We start from the raw sequence: 22,328 nt of genomic DNA on the forward strand, positions 1-22,328 counted from the left end.
ATATCTACTCATCCGTTTGTACACATGGAGAAATTGAGATCCAAAAGGAGAAAGACTTTTTCAAAGTCAAGAACCCAAATTATGCAATAAGAGAGTAACCAGAGGGATCTAAGTGCTGGGAGGAGGGAAGGGTGTGTGTGTGTGTGTGTACACACCCTAGTCCTGCAGGACACTGCACCCTACCCAACCCTGCCAACCCCCCTAGCCACTGCCCTAGAGAGCTATTTCCTCATCCTGCCCCGAGCCTGGAACAAGTCTTCCTGTGACTCCGCCAATCACACACGGGCAGACCCTGAGAAGTGGCAGTGTTTACCTTCCAGTGCTAGAGTAGCTTAGGATGCTAGAAAGGCCACACTCATCCAGGGAATGTGGCCGTGTTCCCTGTGCCCCCCAGCCCTTTCCTGTGGTCCCCGCCAGTTACCAATGGCCACAAAAGCGTCTCTGACATCCCCAGACATCTCTTTCTTGATGGTGTGCTCCACGTCATAGTTGGTCATCTTGACGAACTCCTGGAAGACTGTCCCCAAGAGAAGCCCCAGAGGTGGGGGGTGAGCTTCAACTCTGAGGTGGTGTGGGTAGCTCTCCCCTCCCCCACCCCCAGCTTTACCCAGAGGCTGTGCCCTGGAAAAGTGGAAAGGGGCAACAGGTATGGCCACAGCCCAGGCTTAAATGCTTTAATTGGGCAGGAAGGACTATTGTCACAGGAACATTCTGACCTCAAGCCTTCCCTAGGCTCAGAGCCAAACCTGTATCAAGTCATACACTGCCCCAGAGCTTCAGACAAGTTCCAGGGACCCGGGCTGGGGGAGTAGGAGCATGCGTCCTAGTCACAGCTCTGCCCCAGGCTCAGCCAATGACCTTGGGTGAACCCCTCCCCTTTCTGGGCCTCCCCTTCCTCCCGAGTCAAGGTGGGATAGAGATTAACGTTAAGTAATCACAACGATAAACTGAGGAAGTTACCAGGGGCCAGGCACTGTGCTAAGTGCTTTTTGTGTATTTATTTTTTGTACCCTCACACAGTCATGTAAGGTAGATTTAACATCCCAACATTGCAGGTAAGGGAATGAAGTCGCAGATAGTTAGTAACTTGCTCAGGGTCACACGACTGATAAGTGGGAGAATCGAATCAAGGCAGCCCAGCTCCCAAGACGGTTCTTTTAAAGCACCTTAGTGTGCCAGGCACATGCTTATTAAAACGTCACTGTCTGAGTGGTAAGGCCACTTCACCATCACCTAGTGTCAGGGCCACTGCATGCAGGCGTGCCCTGTGCACGTGGCAGCCTGTGGCTCAGAGACATGTATGTGGTTCTTGTGCCATATCCACTCCTCACTGCCTTGCTCCTGGCAGACGTCGCCAAAGAATCATGACACAGAATCTTCGAATCCTTCTCAACACAGCATTCTAGGCAGCCACTACCAACCCACTGCAGTTGGCTTTAGAGGCAAAAGCCGCCTGATCCCTTCTCCCAGGCACCCCACATGCTTGCTAAAGAGGTGAGGGAGTTGGCCCGAGGCCGAATGAGGTGTTAGCAGTAGAGCCAGGACCAGGCGCTGGGGGTCCTACATCCCCAGGGGCCACAATACTCCCTTGCTGCGGTAAGGAGTGGGCGAGTGGGCAATTAGCCACTCTTGTTAAGACTTGGGGATCTTCCTGCTGCCTTGGGAAAGGGGGGGAGTCAGGCCTCACCTCTCCGGAGGTGCTGATAGCTACGCGTGCACAGGATCATCATGAACCGTGTCTCCAGGGAAGACTTGTCGCCACTGGAAGTGTCTGCTATTTCCTGCAGACCAAGGGTGGGGACAAGGATTTGGGAGGGAAGACACAAGAAAGCCGTGGTCGTTATTGACTTTCACGTCTGCCTGGGCCGAGGGCAGTTAGAAGCTGGGCTAACCCAGCTACACGAGGAGGCTGACCTTGGCCCCTGCCTCAGCCCCACACCCCCTCCAGTTCCCAGGGACCCTGTGGACTCACCCCCAGGAGCTGAGCACAGGGGACTCCCACCCTGGCCTCAGGGTCACGGGACTGGGCCCAGGGGAGGGGCAAACAGGCACTGGGCACGGGGACTGGGAGTTCTCCTTCGGTCTTTAAACCCCTCTGAAAGCCCCTCTGGGGAAGTGTGTCTGTGCACATGTGCAAGGAAAAATGGCCTGGCCGGCGTTTCCCCCAGCGTGGTGAGCAGGCAAACATAATTAACATATTTTTACACACCACGTATGTATGTTTCCGCAATGATCTTCTGGCAAGCTATCAGTCCTAGTCACATAGATACTAAATGTCCTTTAAAATAACTCATTTGGGGTTAAACTACGTATTTTGCACAAGTCATATAGAGGGTGAGTGGTGAAGTTTGGGAAACACTCGCCTGGCCCATTTTTTACCCAGCAGGGTTCTCTGGAAGCCCTGAAAGGGAGAGAGAGAACCTGGGGGGGACGCCCCCAAATCACTGCCTGACTCTGCCTGCTCAGCCCCGCCCAGAGGCACAGCCAGGCTCAGACTTCACTCAGGCCGTGAGCATCCGTGCAGAACAGGGCACTCACCAGTATCTCAGCAGCCACCTGAGAGCAGGGAGGAGAGAGGAGAGAGGGGAAGGCAAGAGTCAGAGGAGGCCTGGAGACGGGGTGTCTGGGGGCCCTGGGGTACAGGCAACGGAGCCTGGCTCAGGGTACAGAGGTCCCACCATGTGGGACAGGGACGGGGCTGGAGCTCAAAATGGGAACAGGCCTGGGTTTTAATGGTGAAAGTGTCTACGGGAGGGGTAAGAAGAGGACCCAGGACAGAGCACTCACATCCAGCAACCTAGGGAGACCCCCTCAGAGCCGCCAAGAAGTTGGATGTGAGACGTGCCGAGTTCCCTGCACCCTTTACCATGTTCAGAGTTGCAGGGTCCTCAGGAGACCTGTCACGGACCCCCTTGTGTTACAGACGGGAGACAGGAAAGCTGAGGCCTGGAGGGGATGGGACATGCAGCCAATCAGGGGGGGAAGTGCCAGCTGTTCAAGACATCTCACAAGGGTGGATTTTCATCACCACATTATGCCGAGCACAGAACTCTGAGGTTAGAACACTATTTTGTTAGGCAAATAGCTGTGACTTGGAGGGCCCGGGGATAAAACGTAGCCAGCCCTGCGCACACCGGACTGAGTCCCGCCTTTGCCTCTTTCCCTGAAATTCTGCCGACCACTTTGTTCTCTTGGGCAGATCGAAACCATCCTCTTTATAAACTTCTCAAAAAGCGAATGCTTAAGAAATCTTTTTTTCCTTATATAAATTAGTGTCTATTAAAATTCAAAATGCACTTGCCACTTGATCAAGAAACTATGTTGCTAGGAATTTCCCTTACAAATAAACTGGCGAAAGTCTTCCAAGATATACTACAGGGCGTTCACTGCGTCATGCTTTGTAATAGAGAAAACACTTGCTAAACAGGTTATGGTTCGTCTAGTAATGGAAATCCACACAACTAGTAAGAAGAATTAGACTGGGTTACAGGGCTCATAAGGAGAGAGTGTCCATTTAAACTAAGCAGAAAAGTCAAGCACAGCACGTTGTATACAACGGTGCTCCTTCTAGAAAAAAAAGGTAAGTGCACACTTCCTCTTATACACTTGCTGGGAAGTCGCACGAGAGGGACAGGCAACATACTGCTGGCAGTGGTCACCTTTAAGGAGAAGGACTCGGGGGAAGAGCTTTTGCATTTTATTTTTCCTGAAATTTTAAGTTACATTATTTTTATTTTTTGTTTTGAAGCCCAGCAGGCATTATCAGGGCTACTAGGATTATGGGATGCTTCTGTTTCTTATTTATACTTTTCCGTATTAAAAACAACCTGGTTGAACCTTGAGGATATTATGCTAAGTGAAATAGGCCAGTTACAAAAGGACAAATACTACACGATTGCACCTATGGGAGATACCCAGAGCAGTCAGCTTCCTAGAGGCAGAAAGCAGAATGGTGGCTGCCGGGGGCTGGGGCTGGGGGGACAGGAATGGGTGGTTACTGTTTAATGGGCACAGACTTTCAGTTTTGCAAGATAACAACTTTAGTGGATGGATGGTGGAGACAGTTGCACAACAGCATAAATGTACTTAATGACCTGTACGCTACAAAAAGCTTAAGACGGTAAATTTTATGATGTGTTATGTGTATTTTACCACCGTTTTTCTTGTTATGCTAAAAAGTCTAGTATTATTATTTAAAAAGGAGATGTTTTTAAAAATTAAACAAAAAAAAGATTTTTCACTTATTTGGATCAGAGAACCCCCAGATATATTTGTTATTTTCAAAGCATCTTTATAGTATTTGTAATATGAAAAGTGAGTGGGTTACTACAATAATTTTCCAGATGTTCAACTCAAAGCTTTCCTTTATTAGCTTTGCTACTTCGTGCCAAAATTAATCTGGGCAGTTTCTCCAAAAGTTAAACATAGCGTTATCATCTGACCCAGCAATTCTATTCCCAGATATATACCCAAGAGAAATGAAAACATATGTGTATATAAAAACTTGTACACAAATGTTTATAGCAGCATTATTCATAATAGCCAAAATGCAGAAACAACCCAAATGTCTGTTAGTTGATGAATGGATTTTTTTTTAAAGTGATAGATCCATACAATGAAATATTATTTGGCAATGGAAAGGAATGAAGTACTGATATATGCTATGATATGGACGAACTTTGAAAACATATTAAGTGAAAGAAACCGGTCACAAAAGGCTACATATTATAAGGTTCCATTTATATGAAATGTCCAGAATAGGCAAATCTGTAGAGGCAGAAAGTAGACTTGTGGTTGCCTAAGGCTGGGGGGGGGTTGGGATGAAACGAGAGGGAACTACAATATGTACGGGTTTCTTCTTGGGGTGATGAAATGTTCTAAAATTATCATGGTGATGGTTGCACAAGACTGTGAAGACACTAACAACCACTGAACTGTATACTTTAAGTAGGTCAACAGTACGGATATGAATTATATTTCAGTAAAGCCATTATGTTAATAAATAATCTGGCAATTGAAATATCTATAAATGGTCACAATTCTTCATTTCACTCTGGGTCTATAATAATGAGATCACCTATGTTATTTATTACTCACACTGGGACACTGAGAGTGAAAGGGAAGCTATTTGTAAGTACTGTGGGACAACAGGTGAACACTGAACATATATATGTCACCTGTTCACAACAGACCCAGACTTCCAAGAGCTTGAGGGTGTTTAGATGCCGGAGTGAGAGTATGGGAAGGAGGAGGTGTAAGACCAGCAAACACGCATGGCCAAGCACTAATGTGCAGTATTTTTTTAGGGGGGAACTCAGTTCTGCACATCGAATGTCTTCAATTTTTGTAAACATTCTCCTCCAGCATTCTCAATTCACCTCTAGGAATTTATTCTAAGAAAAAAAAAACAATCATGAATGTGATAAGACTTTGTTACTAGGGAGAGGGCTGGTTAAATAAAAGTTTGGTAGATTTCTAAATGAAATAGTATTTAGCCATTAAATGATGCTGTTGATTTTTTTTTAAATGATATGTAACCGTATTCACTGAATACTCATTTTTACCTGTCACAAATCAGAAATCCATTTTTATATATGTAAATAAGACAACTAGAATGATATACTCTAAGATAGTACCAATAATTACAACTAGTAGGTTAAGGGTTTTTTTGGGGGGGTGCTTGTCTATTTTCTAAAGTTTCTACAAAATATGTATTATTGAGAAATAAAATATTTCTAATAAGAAAATGAGTCCACACTAAAATCAGGGTCTAGTATCTGAATCTGGAGAAGCAGCCGAGTTGGGCAGGGCGCGGCTTTGCTCCCTTGGTTGACTCCACCCAGGTTCTCTCTGCCCTTCTCTCGAGAAAAGCAGCCACCAGCGAGGCCCACCATTGCCCCCTGCTGGCAGCAACTAGAAGCATCGCCTTATAGGTAGACCAGGCACCAGGCAGAATTCCCTGGAGGATGAATTTCAGGGTGCAGGACGGATTTGGGGTGAGCTCTAAGGAAGAAGCCAGGTTCAAAGACCCTCAACAGCACAATGGGGCCGCTCATAGTAGTACTTAAAAAATATCTGTTGAATGAGTGAATGAAATGCGACCTCAGCAAGCCACTCCAGGGGGCTGTGTTCCCAGGCCAGCCCCCATAAACATAACTATAACGCATCTGCAGCACCTTATCTGAATGGAATCCTGCAGTTTCTGACAACCATATGTCAAACCAGGGGCAGGACAACCAGACACCAGCAGCTACCTTGTTTGGAAGCCGCAGAGAAATTAGCCTACTGGGTCCCGGAGGATATTAAATGGTATTAAGTATGGCCTGGGTTCAAATCACACCATGGCCACGTGGGAACTGTACCCTTGGATAGGTAAGGAGCTTCATTTTCCTGAAGTAAGAAAAAGGGGGCATATCAAAGTATGAAGAAGCCCCAGCATCATACTCAGTGCTCAGACACTCTAGCAGTTTTGTAGTGGTCAGGTTACAGCAAAGGATCCTTTAGCTCTAATGGTGCTGTAACATTCACTCCCTTCCCAGCAAGCTCCCCGACCTGCTCCCTCTAGGTCAATTCCAACTGGCCCACTGATTTGCTGTGTGACGTCCAGAAGTCATTCACCCTCTCTGGGCCTCCATTTTATCCAAATGTAACATGGCCTGGACAATCCGTCAGTCCCTGCTAGCTCTGAGGGTCTAGGGCTCAAGGTCTGCTCTTTGCACAGGAAATGTCAGTAGGATCAGTGCCACCCTCCCAAGTATCTTTCTGAAAGCTCTGGAAAACGTCATCGTCTCACTTCTAAGGGTAGAGAGGTGCAAGGGGCCCAGAGTCTAAGTGTCCGCCAGTCAAACCTGCCACGCCCCTGCCAGACGCCTTCCCCACTCAGAAAAGGCCAGGGCCCCACAAGGACAGATGTCAGCTGGAGTCCCTGGGGAGAGGGTGGGGGGCCGGGGTCTCACCTGCGCATCTTCCCGGGCCCGTTCCCGGTCTTCTCCTCCCTCCTCACGGTTCCCCTATAGTAGGACAAGGAAGAAAGGTCAGCCCCAAAACACTCAACCTCTCTGTCTCTCAGTAACCATAGGACCTTGCTCAGACACTCACCTCTCTGAACCCTCTCCCTCATCTGTAACAGGGGGACAAGGATCCTGCCTCCATAGGGTAGGCAGTCACGAGCATTAACACGACCTCCGGGAAGGCATTTAGCCCAAGGCCCGACTCAGACACAGTGAGCTTGCAGTAGCTGTGCATTAGCGCCCAGCATCTGGGTTGCAGGAATTCAAGAGATGGTAACAGAAGATCCCAGATGATGACACAGGGAAAAGCCACCCACGTGGCTTTGTCCCTTTAGCTGAGGGCCAAAAGAAGTCAGGCTGAGGGCTATCACGGAGGGCTGCCTGGAGAAGGTGACACTAAGCCAGCTTTGAAAAGTGAACAAGGGAAAAGGCATTGCACAAGGCAGTAACTGTCTCAGTGATGAGATTCTGAGGAGGCAGGAGGGCAACACATCCTCTCTTCATCAGAAGTAGATTCTGAACTCCCTGTCCTTCCCTGCAGCAATCCTTCCCCTACTCCCAGGGCCCCAGAGGGCCAGGCAGGCCCAGGGCCGTGATTCACCCACCGTAGCCAGAGAGATGAGGATCCTCTTGAAGTGGCCGGATGTGTCTGAGCTCAGCGCATCCTCCAGGGACTTGTGATAGTCTGAGACAGAGAAAGGGGTGTGGGCAGCTGCTGGTCAAGAAGGACGTGGGGAAAGGGGGTCCTAGAAGCTCAGACTTAAGCCAGACCAGTGTTGGCTGGGGTGGCGGGAACGAAGGAGTTTGTAGCTGGTTCTTGGGGGCACCTAGCCATCTTGCTATTGGTTTTGATGGTGAGGTGCCCACCGGTCCATCACCTCCCTGAGCTCCTGTCCCTGCTCAGTCTCACTGCAATCCCCCCTCCCATACAACAGCCTCCCTGTCTTCACTCCCTCTCCCACCTTCCCTCCTGCAGGGAAGTTACTAGACCCAGAAGCACGGCTCTGATCATGTCACTGCCCTGCTCAGAGATTCTATCATTTTAAAGCTGCTTATAAACGAAAGAGCTTAAACGTTTCTGACTGACACTAAGGTGTTCCAGAATAATATGGGATTCCTCGTTAAAAAAATTATTTAGAATTTCAAGATGGCTATAGCATAGCACGTAACCAGGCATGGGGCTTTGCCAGCGTGGGCCCTGTGTGACCACACAGGCCGCGCGCCCACGAAGCCGCCCTCCCTCTCCAGCAGCCCAGATGCTCTCTCCCTCACTCCCAGCCAAACCCTCATCTACCTCCAGGCCTTTGTCCTGCTGGGACTCTGTCTGGGGCACCCTTACCCCAGATACACAGCCAAGGGGCTTATCAAAGCCTCGTGGCCTGGGAGAAGGGAGACGGGGCAGGGCTGTGGGGTGAGGTCAGGAGCCAGGGCCCGGCTCTTCTTGCACTGTCCCCAACACTCACCCTCCTTATAGGCCTCGTTGATGGCCCGGATTTCCGCATTGGTCCGAGTGGCTAGGATTTCGATGAGAGCCTGTTCGTCTGTGCCAGCTCCCTAGAAGATCACGGTACAGAGGATGTGAACCACAGCCCTGATCCCCGTGCAGAGGCCTGAGGGGCCCAGGCCAAGGAGACCCCTGCTCCAAGAAACTGCGCAGGTGAAAACTCAGGCCAAGCCTTCCTGGATTTTCTCTTTACCCTTAGACACGGCCCCCAGACCAGATCTTGGCACAATCAAGGCTGACCATGCCAGCTTGTCAAGATTTCCAGACCCTCCCATGAGAAATGCTTTGGAATAAAAATTTAAAAAAAATATATTGTATATGAGTATGCATTTATAAAAATGCATATACATATATGTATCTGAGTATAAACACTTATATATATAAATGCATAAAAAGGACAGAGGACACACATCACAAGGTAACAGTGGCTGGGGTCTCTGGGTGGGTGAAGGGTCACGGGTGGTTTCTATTTCCTTCTTTGCTTTGAGTATATTTTCCTGGTGAAAAACGTATTTGTCGGAAGAAACAAAGTTCTGGGCTTTAAGGAAAACAACAAGTGATATTTGTTGGATTTAATGGATGCTATGTGGACTGAGGCAGCTTGGGGAACCCATTACTCTAAGGTCCCCACTTTGTGGGAGGGGAGAGAGGTGAACAAGGCTGGTTGACTGATTCATAGATTCACGTATCTGTTAAACACCCGTTACATGCCAGTCTCTGCGAGCTGCTGGGTTGACGACTATAAAAAAAAAAGTAAGACACATTCTCTGTCCTGGGAGGTGACTGCCCAGTGTTCAGCAGTCCCTAGGTTCTCCGATCTGAAGGAGATCTTCAATGGTCTCTTTATTAAAAGCTGGCATGTGGTGAGGACAGCCTTATCCTCAGAGTGTCCTGAGACACACGGTCTACCCCATCCTTCTCCTAATTCCATGTTTTTAAGTCATTTACTTTTTTGTCCAGGAACTTTAAAAGGACAACAGTCTCAATTTGCTTTGTCCAGGGAACGTCTGTTCTCCTCTTAATCCTTTAGGAGCCAAAAGTTCTAGTAGTTTCATGTGGTTGTCAACTCAGTCTCTGGCGTCAGACAGACTTGGTCCAAATTCTAGCTTTGCTACTTTCTAATGCTGTGACTTTGACCAAGTAACTTAAGCCCCAAGGCTCAGTAAAATGGGGACAAAATAGAAGTCCTGCCTGGTGGCTTAACGAGATAAGTAACTGAGCTAACTAACTCAACCCAGGATAGATGTGGAAGGGGCTCTACCAAGGAGTTACAGCCAACCCACTTGGGCTTGGGAGGCACGCCTGTTCCTCCCCAGCACCTGCACAGTCTGGACCCCATGCCCTTGGTGCCCACACCTTACCTCCATGGCCTTCTTCAACTGCTTGGCTTCGTAATGGGCTGGTGGCATCATCAGTCCCAGAATCAGCCTCGCCAGGTCTCCGGAGATCTCAGACTTCAGGTCAGCCATCAAGTCCTGTAAAGGGCGGAGCCAAAGTCATGCCAACATCAGCCCCAAGCGGAGCCAGTCACACAGCTGCTGCTGATCACAAGGAACGAGGAGGGAGGAGATGGGTGTACAGGCAGCCCAAATCCAGCACTGGACACACTCCAGGAACACAGGGCCACAGGAGGTCCCACTGCCATGAAGGCGCAGGCGCAGAGCTAGCTGTGACAGGCTGAGCCCACCAGAGGAGGAGCATGGATGCAGGGCTGGAGGTCCTTACCCGGCCAAAGTGAGACTTGAAGGCCTGCCGGATCTGCTGCCGCTGGGCGTTGCTGCGGTGCGTGATGATGTTGATGATGGTGTCCTCATCAGTCCCTGAGTCCCCAAAGCCACAGCTCAGAGGAAGGCCTAGGCCCAGCTTCCCCATCTCCCCCAGGAATGGGCCCCATCCATCCTTTGTCAGGGGAGAGACCAGGCTAGGCAGCCTCGTCCCCAAGCCCCTGCAAGAGCCTTGCTTCTGGCCCAAGCCACTAACTTCCCCTGGATTCCTTTCTGTACTTCCTTCTGTCATGCCACAGGTTGAGAAAAAAGACCCCTGGGGGAGCAGAGACCACTGGGTTGAGTGTCAGGGCCTCTGAGTTCTAGTCCTGGCTCTGAAAATGGCTGTCCCCTTGGGCAAGCCCCCTCCTCTTTCTGGGACTCGATTTCCACACCTGTATCGTGAAGAGCTGGGGGGTTATTAAGGAATTCTTCCAACCAGACAACCTAAGTCCCCTTGGGAACCCTATGTCCTTTCTCTGCAACTCCTCGAAAGCCCCTCTAACCACAGCAGGTTGACTCTGGAAGGCATGAGGGTACCACTCCCTGCCCCTCAGGTTAATGCCATCAGCTTCAGACCTGGCACAGAACTCGATGCGTCAAGAGCATTTTTAGCCCTGTCTCCTTACAGTCCCAGATGTGCTTGGTAGATAATAGTATTCCCATGAGACAAATGAAAATGAGGCCTGGAAGGTAAAGGACTTGACCCAAGGCCCCCTGGGAGGTGCTGTTAGACAGAGCGGGGAGCGGGGACGGCAATGGAGGCCAAACCCCAGATGCTCTGTCCCCGCTGGCCTTCCTGAGGACGGCCATCCACCCACACGCAGGTCTTCTCACCAGGGACAAATGGAGGCCTGGAAATGGGTGACCAGCAGGGGGCGCTCCCCCCCCCCGAATTTGAGATCTTAAGATTCAGGGTCCACATTCCTTATTTTATGCATGGGGATACTGAGACCCAGGTGAGTTAAGGGACTTGCCCAAAGTCACACAGTGAGTCAGCAGCAAAGCCCGAGCAAAACCCCAGGCCTTATCAGCCAGTCTTTCCTCTACACCAGGACAATGCTCTTGAGAGCCTGGGAGCACCCTGGTCTCCAGGAAGGGCTGGTGCCAACTTCCTTACAAACCCCCTCATGCCCCTCCTCCCTATACTCAGGGAGTGGGAGGCTCCAGGAGGGTGGAGACTCAAAGCAAATAAAAGTCCTCGCCATCCTGCAGACCCCAGTCTGAGGCCTCAGCTCTTGCCCCTGTCGGGCCCACTGCCAGAGCTGCTGCCCCACAGGCCAGCCCGGCCCCTTTCACGGGCCCCTTACCAAGCCCCTTCATGGCTTTCCGCAATGCTTTGGCATCTGCATCGGGGTTGAAGTCCCTGGCTGGGTGCACGGTTCCTTTCAGCTGCAAGAAGCAGAAGATGACTCAGCAAGTGTCTGGGGGCCCCCCAGGGGGCCAGGCCAAGAGAGGAGCATGCGAGGGAGAGGGGGCTGTCCCCATGAGCCCCAAACCAAGCAGCTTGGGGGGAAAGAGGCGGGGGTGAAGGCACAGCAGACAGACCCCTGCCTAGAGCTGAGAGAGAGAGAGAGAGAGAGAGAGACGGGCCCAGGCCTGGGAGCAGGGCAAGCACTGTCAAGGGAAGAGTGGCCGGGCTCCTGCCCCAGGAGTCAGCTCTCATCTGGCTCCACTGGCTCCCAGCCCCTCAGACCCCTGCCCTGTCCCCAAGGCCCTCCTGACTCTCAAAGAAACACTCTCCCTGAAAAGGCAACTGAAATGTTCTCAAATACCAGAACAGAGCTGCCCAAATTTCAATCACTCCTGAATGATCTTTGTAAAGTTTTCCATATTTGTGTGCACTCTATGCTGTTTTCTAATATTTTAACTTGATTCAGCTAATTCAACTTCTTTTCTATTTTACTTGAATGCATTCATTTTGAAGTGCATTTAAATACACCTAAAGGGCAAGGATTTTTGTCCTGTTCTTTGGTATTTCCCAAGTGCCCACAGCAGTGCCCGACACAGGAGTAAGCACTCAAAAAATATTTATTCAATGAATTAATGAATGAAAACAACTTTCTTTCACTATCATGAATAGAAAGTTGGTGTCATGCACCATAACAGACAACAATCCATGAAACTAAATGTCATAAAACCAAAAAAAAAAAATCCATATTTTAAAATATCATCAAATTTAACAGACACCATTGCTAGCCAGAAGCTCTAAACTTGAAGCTAGCTCTCTCAGCTCTTTGTGAAACAGGAAAACCAGCAACTGTGGCAGGGATGTGGCACCAAACTGAGCCTCCTTCTTTGACATGAGCAGCAAGGTTGATGGAATCCCCGAGGAGTAGCTTTCTCTCTGTGTGAGGTTCAGTGTTACCTAATGCCATCGATGTCCCCCCGCCAAAACTCAATTCATTTCTCATGTGTCTTAAGACGGTCTGCAATGACGGCCCTTGCCTTGTGATTTGGGAAGCGCTATCCTAGAGCATCCTGGAGGCCATCCAGGCTGGCATGTCTAACTCCCTCAGTTTAGAGCTGGAGTCTGGCCAAAGGCGGCACAGCGAGTCAGTGACACAGCCCGAGGTACCAAACATTTTTGTAGGGGCCAAGTACTATTCGTCCCTGGACTGGTTTGCCCTGAGTACGTCTGTGAAACTTTCATTCTTGCCCTTTGTGGACCCTGGGCCTGAGGCTGGTCAGGGGGACCCAGAATCCAGTGCACCCAGAGGTGCCCATCTGTTCTCAGCTTCCATGCCTCCAAACCCAGGATGGGATAGGCCCCTGCAAAGAACCAACCCAGGTCTCCATTCAGCAAGGCCTGTTAGTAGTTAGTGGGCCAGAACCCTTCCCAGCGTGTTAGAGGTTAATGCAGAATCGGATGCCGACACCAGAGTGCCCGCCCACCCATCCATCACTCCACGGAGAACAGGAAGCTTCAAGACGAGAGACTCAGTGTCTCAGGTTGGCCACCAGGGGGCAGCTGGGTGCCAACCAGAGCAGCAGCAAGGTGCGAGCAGAAGAGTGGAAGCTTGTAGTCAAGAGGTCAAGCAGGAGGTGGGGAGGGTCTGACCTCTACTCGGGCCACTGCACTAAGCTCCCACATCTGATAGGCCACCTGCGCTGCCTCCGGGAAGAACTGGCCAGCAGCACTGGAATGGAGGGGTTACGGAGAGGACAGGAGGGAAGGTCATCGTGGGCCACGCCACACCAACACACACCCACATACGCACACACACCAACACACACTTGACGTAAATCCATCTGGCTTTATCTTCTCTCCAGCCTGAGCCTCCCCCATTCACCAGAGCCCTCCCTCCATTTCCGAGGAACGTCCACCCTCTGCAATGCTGGCTCTAGCCAGCGGTCTTCCTGACCCCAGGTCCCACGCAGGAGAGGATTTCTCCAATCCTTCCACCTCCCCTTTCTTCCTTACAATTTGAGTGACTTCCATCCCAGTCTCCCCTCTCAAACATGACCAAGACCAGCTTATGGCCATGCTATCTCCCCTTGTCTTCCTGCAAAGCACCTGGGTGTTTTAGTCCCTAGGGAACTCTCTGCTGAGCTGAGCCAGCCCCAGGCATCTACCAAAGGTAAACAGGAGGCTCTCCTATCTCCTACTTCACTGGATCCTTACAAGCCTCAGAGAAGGGAAATCAGGGTACCTGAAATTCCCTTCCTAGCACACAGATCTGGTCAAGTCATGCCCCAATTTAATCCCCCAATGGCTCTCTGATGCACTTAGGTGAGGTTCATATGCCAGGAAGGGGCCCCAGGCCCTGTACCTCTTGGCCTCTTCTCTCCCTGCATGCTACAAAAGTGTGACCTCAGTCACGTGCATGAGCCAGGCTGTGCCTTTTCACCTCTAGGCCTTCTTTGCACCCCAAACACTCTCCCTCCAGGCCCCGCCTTCACCTCCTCCTCGCCTCAGCCTCATTATTTCTGGGAGCCTCCCCCGAGTCTGGCATAGTGCACCTGCCACCTGCATGTGCTTTCAGAGGCACGTGTACCTTCCCTGGTTACAGGGCTGCCCTGTATGCACGCCCTGGTCTGTCCGCCTTTCTAGGCTGCGGGCTTCATCATGACTTCCCCACAACGCCTGCACTCGGGGAGCACTTCATACGGGCAGGCTGAATAAATGAGTAGCCAGAGCAGCCATCTGTATTTTATCCATTTACTGGGTGAGAAAAAGTGAGAAGCAGCTATGCAGTAAGTAGCAGGGCCTAGACCCTCATATTCTGATTCCTGGTCCACACCTCCGGACTGATTTCCAAGTTCACAAGAGCAGGCATCTCCACGTAAGGGAGACCACACTCCCGCTCACATATACGCACACTCCCACTTTCACCTGCGCTGCTCCTGCCTCCGAGGAATCCCCAAGCCCATCCGGTCCATCCACCCATTCACCAGGATGAGGCCAGGAGAATCCGGCCCGCCACACCTGAGGCCACTCCCCGCCCCCCAGGGCCAAGCGGCCACTTACTCATCGTCTCCCCCACACAGCTTCAGCAGAGCCTTCTTGTACTCGCCAGAGGTGTCATTCTGGGGAGAGAGAGAGAAAGGTTACCACGTCTCGCCCAGCGCCGAGATTCTCAGACAAGGAGGGAAGGCTCTGCATAGCCCCAAATAGGGGGAGGCTGACCACGTATTCACAGCAGCCCCGACTCTCCCCTGTCTGGAGGCGACTGAGACCAAACAATGGTGTGCCAGTAACTATTTAACAACTGGCTTTTTGGGAAAAAAAGGAAGAAAGAAAGAGAGAGAGAAGAAAAGCAAGCAAGCCAACAGCCTGGATTTGTAGCACCTGCCAATTTCCATGGTGTAAAACTTTCAATGGACAATTCCAAGCTACCAACATCTCACTGAACGTGGAATTAAGAAGAGATGCTTTCCCAAGCCAGTGCGAGCTGGCCCCAGCACACCCCTGCCACCAGATAATCCCCAGCCCAGTCCTCCCAAGGGAAACAGTCCATGAAAACAGGGCTCTATGACCAAAAACCCTGAGAAATGCCAAAACCAAACAAGCAAATGTGCATTTCACAGACGTGCCGCACTCTCTGTCCCTCTTGGAGCTTTGTGATGGACATGCCCTAGTCGAGGCTGTGAGAAGTTCTGAGCTGAAGAAACTGACTTATCTTTGCTTATTCTAGTTCTTTCCAAGCACTTTCCCATGGGACATTTTTGCTTGTAATGCCTATAAAACTCCTCTTTAGAAACACACTTTGGGGAGCACAGCAGGAACTCAGAAAGCGTTATCCCAGTCACCCAAAACAAGGAGCAACAACGCAGCTCTACGTGTGTCTCTGACCAAGCCGCATCGGCTGGAGCGCCCAGAGTCATCGCCCGGCCCAGGGCCAACGGGTCCCAAGCGGACCCTCCTTTGTGGTCTTCAATGCCTCCCGCTGCCTCTGGGAGACTGAACTCTCACTGCCCTAGGGATGGAGTCCTCGTCCGGGATCCAGCTTCGTGCTCGTCATGACCCAGCCCTGCCTTCCTCTCAAGAGGTGCCTCCTGTCTTACCAGGACCCTGGACCCTAGCTTCTCTGTTGAGTTGCCTTAAATTCCCTGAAGGTGCCACAGGCAGAGGCTCCTGGAATTCCCACGAGACTCCCAGCGTTCCAGGCCAGCGCCTTCTCTCCTTCAAGGTTCCCCAGCCCTCTCAGCACCCCCCGTGAGCGCCTCACCTTGATCATGCTGTACAGGGACTTCTCATACTTGGTCCGGAAGATCTCCCGGATGTCCAGCATGTCCAGCTCACTGCGGGAGACCATGATGCGGATCAGAGTGTTGTCCCGGGTCCCCAGGCCCTGGAAGACAAGTAGGTTTGGGGGACAGGGAGTTGAGAGGAGGCTGGAATACTGACAGCCCCGAGCTCAGTTGCAAATACAATTTTTGTAATAAAATGTTAAAATTAAGAACAAAAGAGGCAGAACGTTGCCAAACCCTCTGAAGCTCCCTGTGGGGCCCTCCCGCTCTCATCTCCTTCCTCCCTGCTCATGTCATTCCCATCCTTGACTTCCTTTATAATTTTACCTAACTTTGTAACTCTAAGCAATATATCGTTTAGATTTGCACATTTTGGAACTTTGTAAATATACCACAATGCATTTATTTTTCCATGCTACTCCTGAAGGATGTTGGGTTGTTTCTAGTTTTTTCATAATATGGACAATGGTGCTAGGAATGTTCCTATGAACACATCATACAAACAGACATCTCTGCAGGGACGATGTCCAGCGCACACTGGCACTGGAAGACGGGGAGTGGGCTACATGCGGTCCGCTCGACCTTGTGGGATGGCCACGCAGGGACTTCGGGCCTACGACCTCTGGCAGCAAAGAACTGCATTCGTTTACCCCGGGGTGCTATGAAACATCATGAGTTCCTGGGTGTCGTGTGTGTCGAGCCCTGGGAAGCACTCGACGCCCAGAGTGGAATCACTGGGTCCCAGGGATGAACATCACGAATCTTAGCAGACAACGCCAATAATTTTTTACTTACTTACGTACACTATATATAAACATTCTGGTTAATTAGTATTTTTTAAGTGCATGGGCTTCCAACCCACCTGGCTGGCTGTCACTGCACGCTCTGATCAACTGTGAGGTCAGGGCAGGTATCTGGGTGGGAAGGTGTGTGACCAGGCAGCCTCCCAGGCTCTGGAGCTCACCGGGGTCAAAGTCCCCTCACCCTGTCCTGTGGCCAATCCCTTGAGGGCTCCTTTTGGCTAATGGACCCCAAGAATTTGCCAAAGAGTCCCGGCAGGCCTGTGGGGGTGGGCCAAGCCCCCTCCCCCAACCTCATTCACATCAACCCCACCACGCACCTTCATGGCCTTGAACAGCCTTTCAGCAAAGTACTCGGGGGTGCTCCGGATGCACTTCACTGAGAACAGGGAGGAAGACGTAGTTACTCCGGCTGCCTCGGAAGGACGACGAGGTGGCCTGAACCCTTCTTTGTTTCTATTCCTTGGGGGCCACCGAGTTCAAACCCGGGAAGAACCTTAATTCCTGATAACCCACAGGCCAGAGCACCCCAGACCCACCCACTTTTTTCCTTAAATATTTATTTCCTTTACAAAATAAACAGAATAACTAAAAGGAAAACAAGGAATCTCTTTATAATTATGCGTTAATTTAATCATTCTTAAGTGTGGCTTCTAAAGCTATCTTCATTATCTACCGTTTCAGCTATAAGAGCTTTTTCCTTAAATCCCTGAATGATTCTCTATAAAATCCTATTATTCAACCTATCCTTATTTATTTCTGGTACTTTTCCATCCCTTCTCCTCCTCCAGAGCAAATTTAATTGCTATTTTTTTCAGACCCACCCACTTTAATCACAAACCCAGCAGCTAGAGAAATCAGAAGGGGGGCCTACTGTAATGCGGCAGGGCACTGCAAAGACCCACTTCATCTTCCTAGACCTTTAGGGTTTCACAGGGAACTGGGCCCAGGAAGCATCTGGGGTGGGGCTGGGAAAGCTGTTTCTCTAGATTCTGCTTCGACAGAAAGATACTGGCTGAACCTCTGGATCCTGCTGGCAGAGCAGGCCAGGACCTGGCTACTTGAAATAGTCTTGGTGGGGGACAGTTCTGGGCTTGAAGATGAGGGCTGGACCACAGCTCTCCCCTCAAAGCACAGACACACAGCCTACCCCAGGCTCAGACATACTGACTCCTGGAATGTCTGGCTTGAGGGCAAACAATCTGGTTTTCCTCCTCCCATCCCCCTACCATTTAATCCCCCTTTACCCATTCTCAGCCCCTTACTCCTGGGCCAGAATCCCTGAATCCCTCGAAGGCCCTGGGAATGCAACGTCGGGACGTACCCACAGCCAGCATCAGCTTCTCAAAGTCCCCGGACAGCTCCCCTCGGATGCTGGCTTCGATCGGCTTCCCCGTGGTCTTCAGATACTCATCAAACACTGGGCCAGACAGAGAGACAGGGGTGTCGAGATGCCCCCATAACACTGGAAGGAAGAGGGACTGCAGAAGGGGAGGCACAGTGGCCAGGACCGGAGTGCCACCCTGAAGGCAGGGCTGGCACCTAGGAGGTGGCAGGGAGGCCGTGCGCGTCACAGCCACTGTGCAGTCATGATGGGCCTGCTGAGGGGCTGTGTGTGCCTCCCGCTCCAACGTGAAGACGGGACCGGTGCTGAGACAGAAGGGCCGAACACCCTGTGAGTGCCTCACTGAGGGACTAAACAAACCCCTGTCTTATAACATCAGGACCAGTGCTTGGGTTGTAGATGAAGCAGCTATCATGCTCCATTAGCAGAAAAGGAAAAGAGAGAGGGATGCTTGGCCCAACCCCAAGGGGGCAGCTATAGGTCTTCTCTGGGGCTTACCCAACCGAAGATGCTGCTTGCTGCGATTTCCCAAAATGTAAATGAACTGGGCTTCATCTGTTCCCCATTTCAATTCCCCTGCCTCGTACAGGTCCTGAAGGGGAAGAAGTGGGACTTAACTAAAAGAGGAAACCTCAGGAGACAGAACTCACAGGCCAAGCTATTCCCAACTGCTGCCGGTTCCCTGAACCTGCCAGTAACTGGTAGCCTCAGGACCTTTGCATACACCTTGATTGCCTTCTCCCTTTCTGTCTGGGGAAACTCCTATTCAACCTTTAGCGCCTTGATTAAATGTCCCATTTGTTCTCAGAGCACTTCCTGATGCCCCTAGGCAGAGTTCTCTTTCCCTCCCTCCCTCTTCTAGGCTTCTACAGCTTTCTATTTCTTTATGGCTTTGATCCACTGTGTATTATAGTGTTTCTATGCTTGGCTCCCCACTATATTCCCCACAAACAACAGGAATTATGTCTTACATTCTCTGTATCTACCCCTGCTGTGTTACTGGCACATAGTGGGGACTCAACACACCCGGAAGGTATGCTATATCCACAGAGAAGGCGTTTGTGTGATTAATACATGCCTATTTCTCCCAGTACCGTCTTTGTTCAATAGTAATTCCCCAATGCTCGGCAGAGTGCCCAACACATAGTCATTGTTCAATAAATATTAACTAACTGAATGAACTAATGAACAAATGATGAAAGCTCCAAAATACATCTCATCAATTTTACATATGTCGTGTACCTTTGAAAGATAATGTAAGCCCTTTCTCCAACAAAGCACCGTATAAATGATGGCCGTGAGTCAGTTATTTCTGGTACCTGATGAGAACTACTTCGCCTCCAGCCCTTCCCCAGATGCCCAACCTCTCCCCTCTCTCAGGGCTCCCTTGCTGTGCCTTGGGGACCTCCATCGTGCTTGTTTACCTGGACGTCCTGTTGCACCAAGTCCTCGCTCACTACATCGTCCTCCTCCCTGGTTCCCTGGGCGGAGAGACAAGGGACATGTGGTTCAGATGCCAGAGCCAGGGGAAAGCCTGGGTGCCAGTGGTAGAGACAAGGGAGACTGGGAAAGCCGTGGTAGCCCAGAAGCATCCAGGAGGAGTGACTTTCAGCTGCTACTGGATCAAGACTGCAGCATCTATTCTGCAGGGAACCATAGGGTCCCTCCCACTGGCTCCTCCCTTCATCCTTGGAGCCTGGACCAAACAGGGGAGTCCTGAGAATAACCAAGGTCTTTCCAGGTGTCCCAATCCTAAAGGACCCAGAGCCCTGTACTGAGAACATCTCTGAGGTCAGGACTCCTGCACAAGTTCTGGCATGGCCCATGAAGCCCCCTACAATATAAGAGATAAAAAAGTCTGCTTATCTGCATTCTCTTAGGGGCTCCTGTACCTTAACTCAAAGAATTCACCAGTGAGAACTGGGCCCTGGGATCTGAGCTCACAAACTGTGAAGGCACCAAATCCTATTACTGGTGTTCCTGTCGCTCCACCCACACCCGATGCCCCATTGATAGAGGCGAATCCCAAGGGGCCAGGCGCCAGCTGTCCTGGGCTCCTAGGTTACCTGGGCAGAAGAGGTCAAGCCTATGCGTATCTCCTCTTCCCCAGGATGTGCTTTCCAGGATCTCAATCCCACCCCGCCTCTCTTTGGGACTGAGCCTAAGGTCACAGAGCCTGCACGCTTACGGTCCCCGCTAAGGTGTTAGATGTTGAGGAGGCCACATCCTGACTCCAAGATACGGGCTGGAACTCCTGTCTGGAACATGTGCTTTGAAAATGGGGCAAAGTTCACACTTTCCCACTCCTGAAGTTTCTCCTGATCACTCCCCGGCTGCTTAATGTGGAATGTGGATTGTTATGGTGACGGGAGGAAGAGGACTGGGAGCAGCTGCTGGCACATGTGTGTGGGGGGAGGTGAAGGGAGTGAAAGAATACATAAATTAAGAGGTGGCTTAATTCATATATAAACCTTTCTAAAGGTTTGGTCCTTGGAGCTGGGCTTGAGACACCTCAGTGCCTGTTCCCACGGGGCCCGCAGTCACAGAGGCTCCTGCGGGGCCGGGCAGGTAGAGGGGAAGAGGCAGGGTGGGAGGTGTGCTCCAGGCCACTGCAGAAGGGAGGCCTGCTCTGGCCAGAACTTTCGATTATTCAAAAGAATCCAGAGATCTGGTTTTCGAACAAAATCTCCCTCGTTTTAAATGGTAGCCACGAACTCAGTGTTTCTTTAAAAAACACACTGTAGGGGAAATGAACAATGGAAAAAAAAAACCAACTTGGCAAGTGGAATCCAGCCGTGGACACCAGTGTGCAGCCTCTTTGGCTCTTTTCTACGTCCTCCTTGGGTGGGAGGGAGCAGCAGGGCCCGGCTGCGGGAGATGGAAGGCAGGCAGCCCCAGAAATGCCACGGCCCTGCTGGCGCCCCTGCTGGCGTCCTCAGGTACAGGCAGTGGCTGGGGAAGCCATGGCAGGAGGGAGGCTGGAGAGGAGGGGGAAGGGGTGCATGTGAAGAGGACACAGGAGAGGATATTCCTGGGCACAGAGAGACAAGGTGTGTGGAAGGAAACGCGGTCACCTGCTGGTGCAAACCATGGGGGACAGAAGAGACCCTGGATGCTCAGATTCTACACCCAGGTGAGCCAGAGAGAAACCATCTCAAGTTTGAAGATAATCAAATGGGCAGAGAGGGAGGGACAGCCAAAACAATGAGGACTTTACTCCCAAGAAGCCACCCTTGTCTAGGGAAACAGGGAGAAGGTGTCCACAGCCTTCAGTAACCCAGCAGAGAGCTTGGGGACGGGTGGACCAACCTGCAGCAGGACCACGAGCATCTTCCGGAAGTGGCCGGAGGTGTCTCCAATGACGTCAGCTTCCAGGTCTCGCTCATAGGCTGCAGGGAAGGAACACAACCTCTAGTCTCATCCCCAGGACGCCGCAGGGACCCAGGAGAAAGGTCCCTGCTGCCCCTAAAATGATCAGGTATTTGTTACAAATCCCGAAACCCAGTCCCCAGGACGGCCATGGCAAGACCCAGGGTGTATTTTCACAGTTCTTTGTACTGAACTGGAATCTGCCCACCGCTCTCTATGCCCACCTGTGCCGTCTGACTCCGGACACGGCCATCGCTCACGTGGACAGTGGCTACAGCCTTCTGACCGTTCTCTCTGCTTCTCCAATCCACAGAAACAAGAGTGACCGTCTTAAAGCCCATAGTGATCACGGGCTCCCCTGCTTCGCGCGGGACTTGGAATACACATCTCTTTCTCCTGGTCTGCAAGGCCCCGTGTGACCTGGCCTCACCCTCTACCGCTCTAGCTTCACACCGCACACCAGGCTCACTGTGCTCTAGGGCGTCTGGACTTGCTGTTCCCTCTCCTGCCTGGGTCTTCTCCCCACTCTATACAGCTGGCTCCTTCTCATTTCCTCCCAAGACAGGCTTCCCCGATCACCTGTCTGAATCATGTCCTCCCCAGTTAAAACCTGATGTTTGTTTTTTCATCTGTTTCCTTCATAACTCTTCACCACAACGTGTCATCATCATGTTTCTTTATTTGCCTCTTTAATTGTCTATATCCCCCGTTACCTCATTAATCTAGAAGCTCTCAGAGGCAGGGACTACACAGGGACCATCATATCCTGAGAACCTAGCACACTGCCCAGCACAGAGCTGGAACTTACTGGATGGACGGATGGATGGAAGGACAGATCAGAGG

At 51.0% G+C, this 22,328-nt stretch overlaps 1 protein-coding gene across 3 annotated transcripts in view; it reads right to left on the bottom strand.

Annotated features, from left to right (window-relative positions):
* Window positions 1–22,328, bottom strand: part of ANXA6 (annexin A6) — a 46,931-nt gene that overhangs the window by 7,553 nt on the left and 17,050 nt on the right. For 2 of the 3 annotated variants that reach the window (XM_032477132.1, XM_032477133.1), the window contains exons 7-23: window positions 21,426–21,505; window positions 19,541–19,597; window positions 18,615–18,708; window positions 18,096–18,191; window positions 17,092–17,150; window positions 15,950–16,072; window positions 14,749–14,807; window positions 13,339–13,417; window positions 11,588–11,669; window positions 10,240–10,334; window positions 9,876–9,989; window positions 8,474–8,564; window positions 7,616–7,695; window positions 6,957–7,010; window positions 2,539–2,556; window positions 1,688–1,781; window positions 422–517 (exon numbers count right to left, since the gene is read on the bottom strand). In XM_032477132.1, coding sequence (XP_032333023.1) covers window positions 422–517; window positions 1,688–1,781; window positions 2,539–2,556; window positions 6,957–7,010; window positions 7,616–7,695; window positions 8,474–8,564; window positions 9,876–9,989; window positions 10,240–10,334; window positions 11,588–11,669; window positions 13,339–13,417; window positions 14,749–14,807; window positions 15,950–16,072; window positions 17,092–17,150; window positions 18,096–18,191; window positions 18,615–18,708; window positions 19,541–19,597; window positions 21,426–21,505 — 1,371 coding nt within the window. The remainder of the gene's footprint in view (window positions 1–421; window positions 518–1,687; window positions 1,782–2,538; window positions 2,557–6,956; window positions 7,011–7,615; window positions 7,696–8,473; window positions 8,565–9,875; window positions 9,990–10,239; window positions 10,335–11,587; window positions 11,670–13,338; window positions 13,418–14,748; window positions 14,808–15,949; window positions 16,073–17,091; window positions 17,151–18,095; window positions 18,192–18,614; window positions 18,709–19,540; window positions 19,598–21,425; window positions 21,506–22,328) is intronic. The other variant, XM_032477134.1, reaches the window with a different exon arrangement.

The sequence above is a fragment of the Camelus ferus genome, chromosome 3 (assembly GCF_009834535.1).
Source record: "Camelus ferus isolate YT-003-E chromosome 3, BCGSAC_Cfer_1.0, whole genome shotgun sequence".
NCBI classification, from domain to species: domain Eukaryota; kingdom Metazoa; phylum Chordata; class Mammalia; order Artiodactyla; family Camelidae; genus Camelus; species Camelus ferus.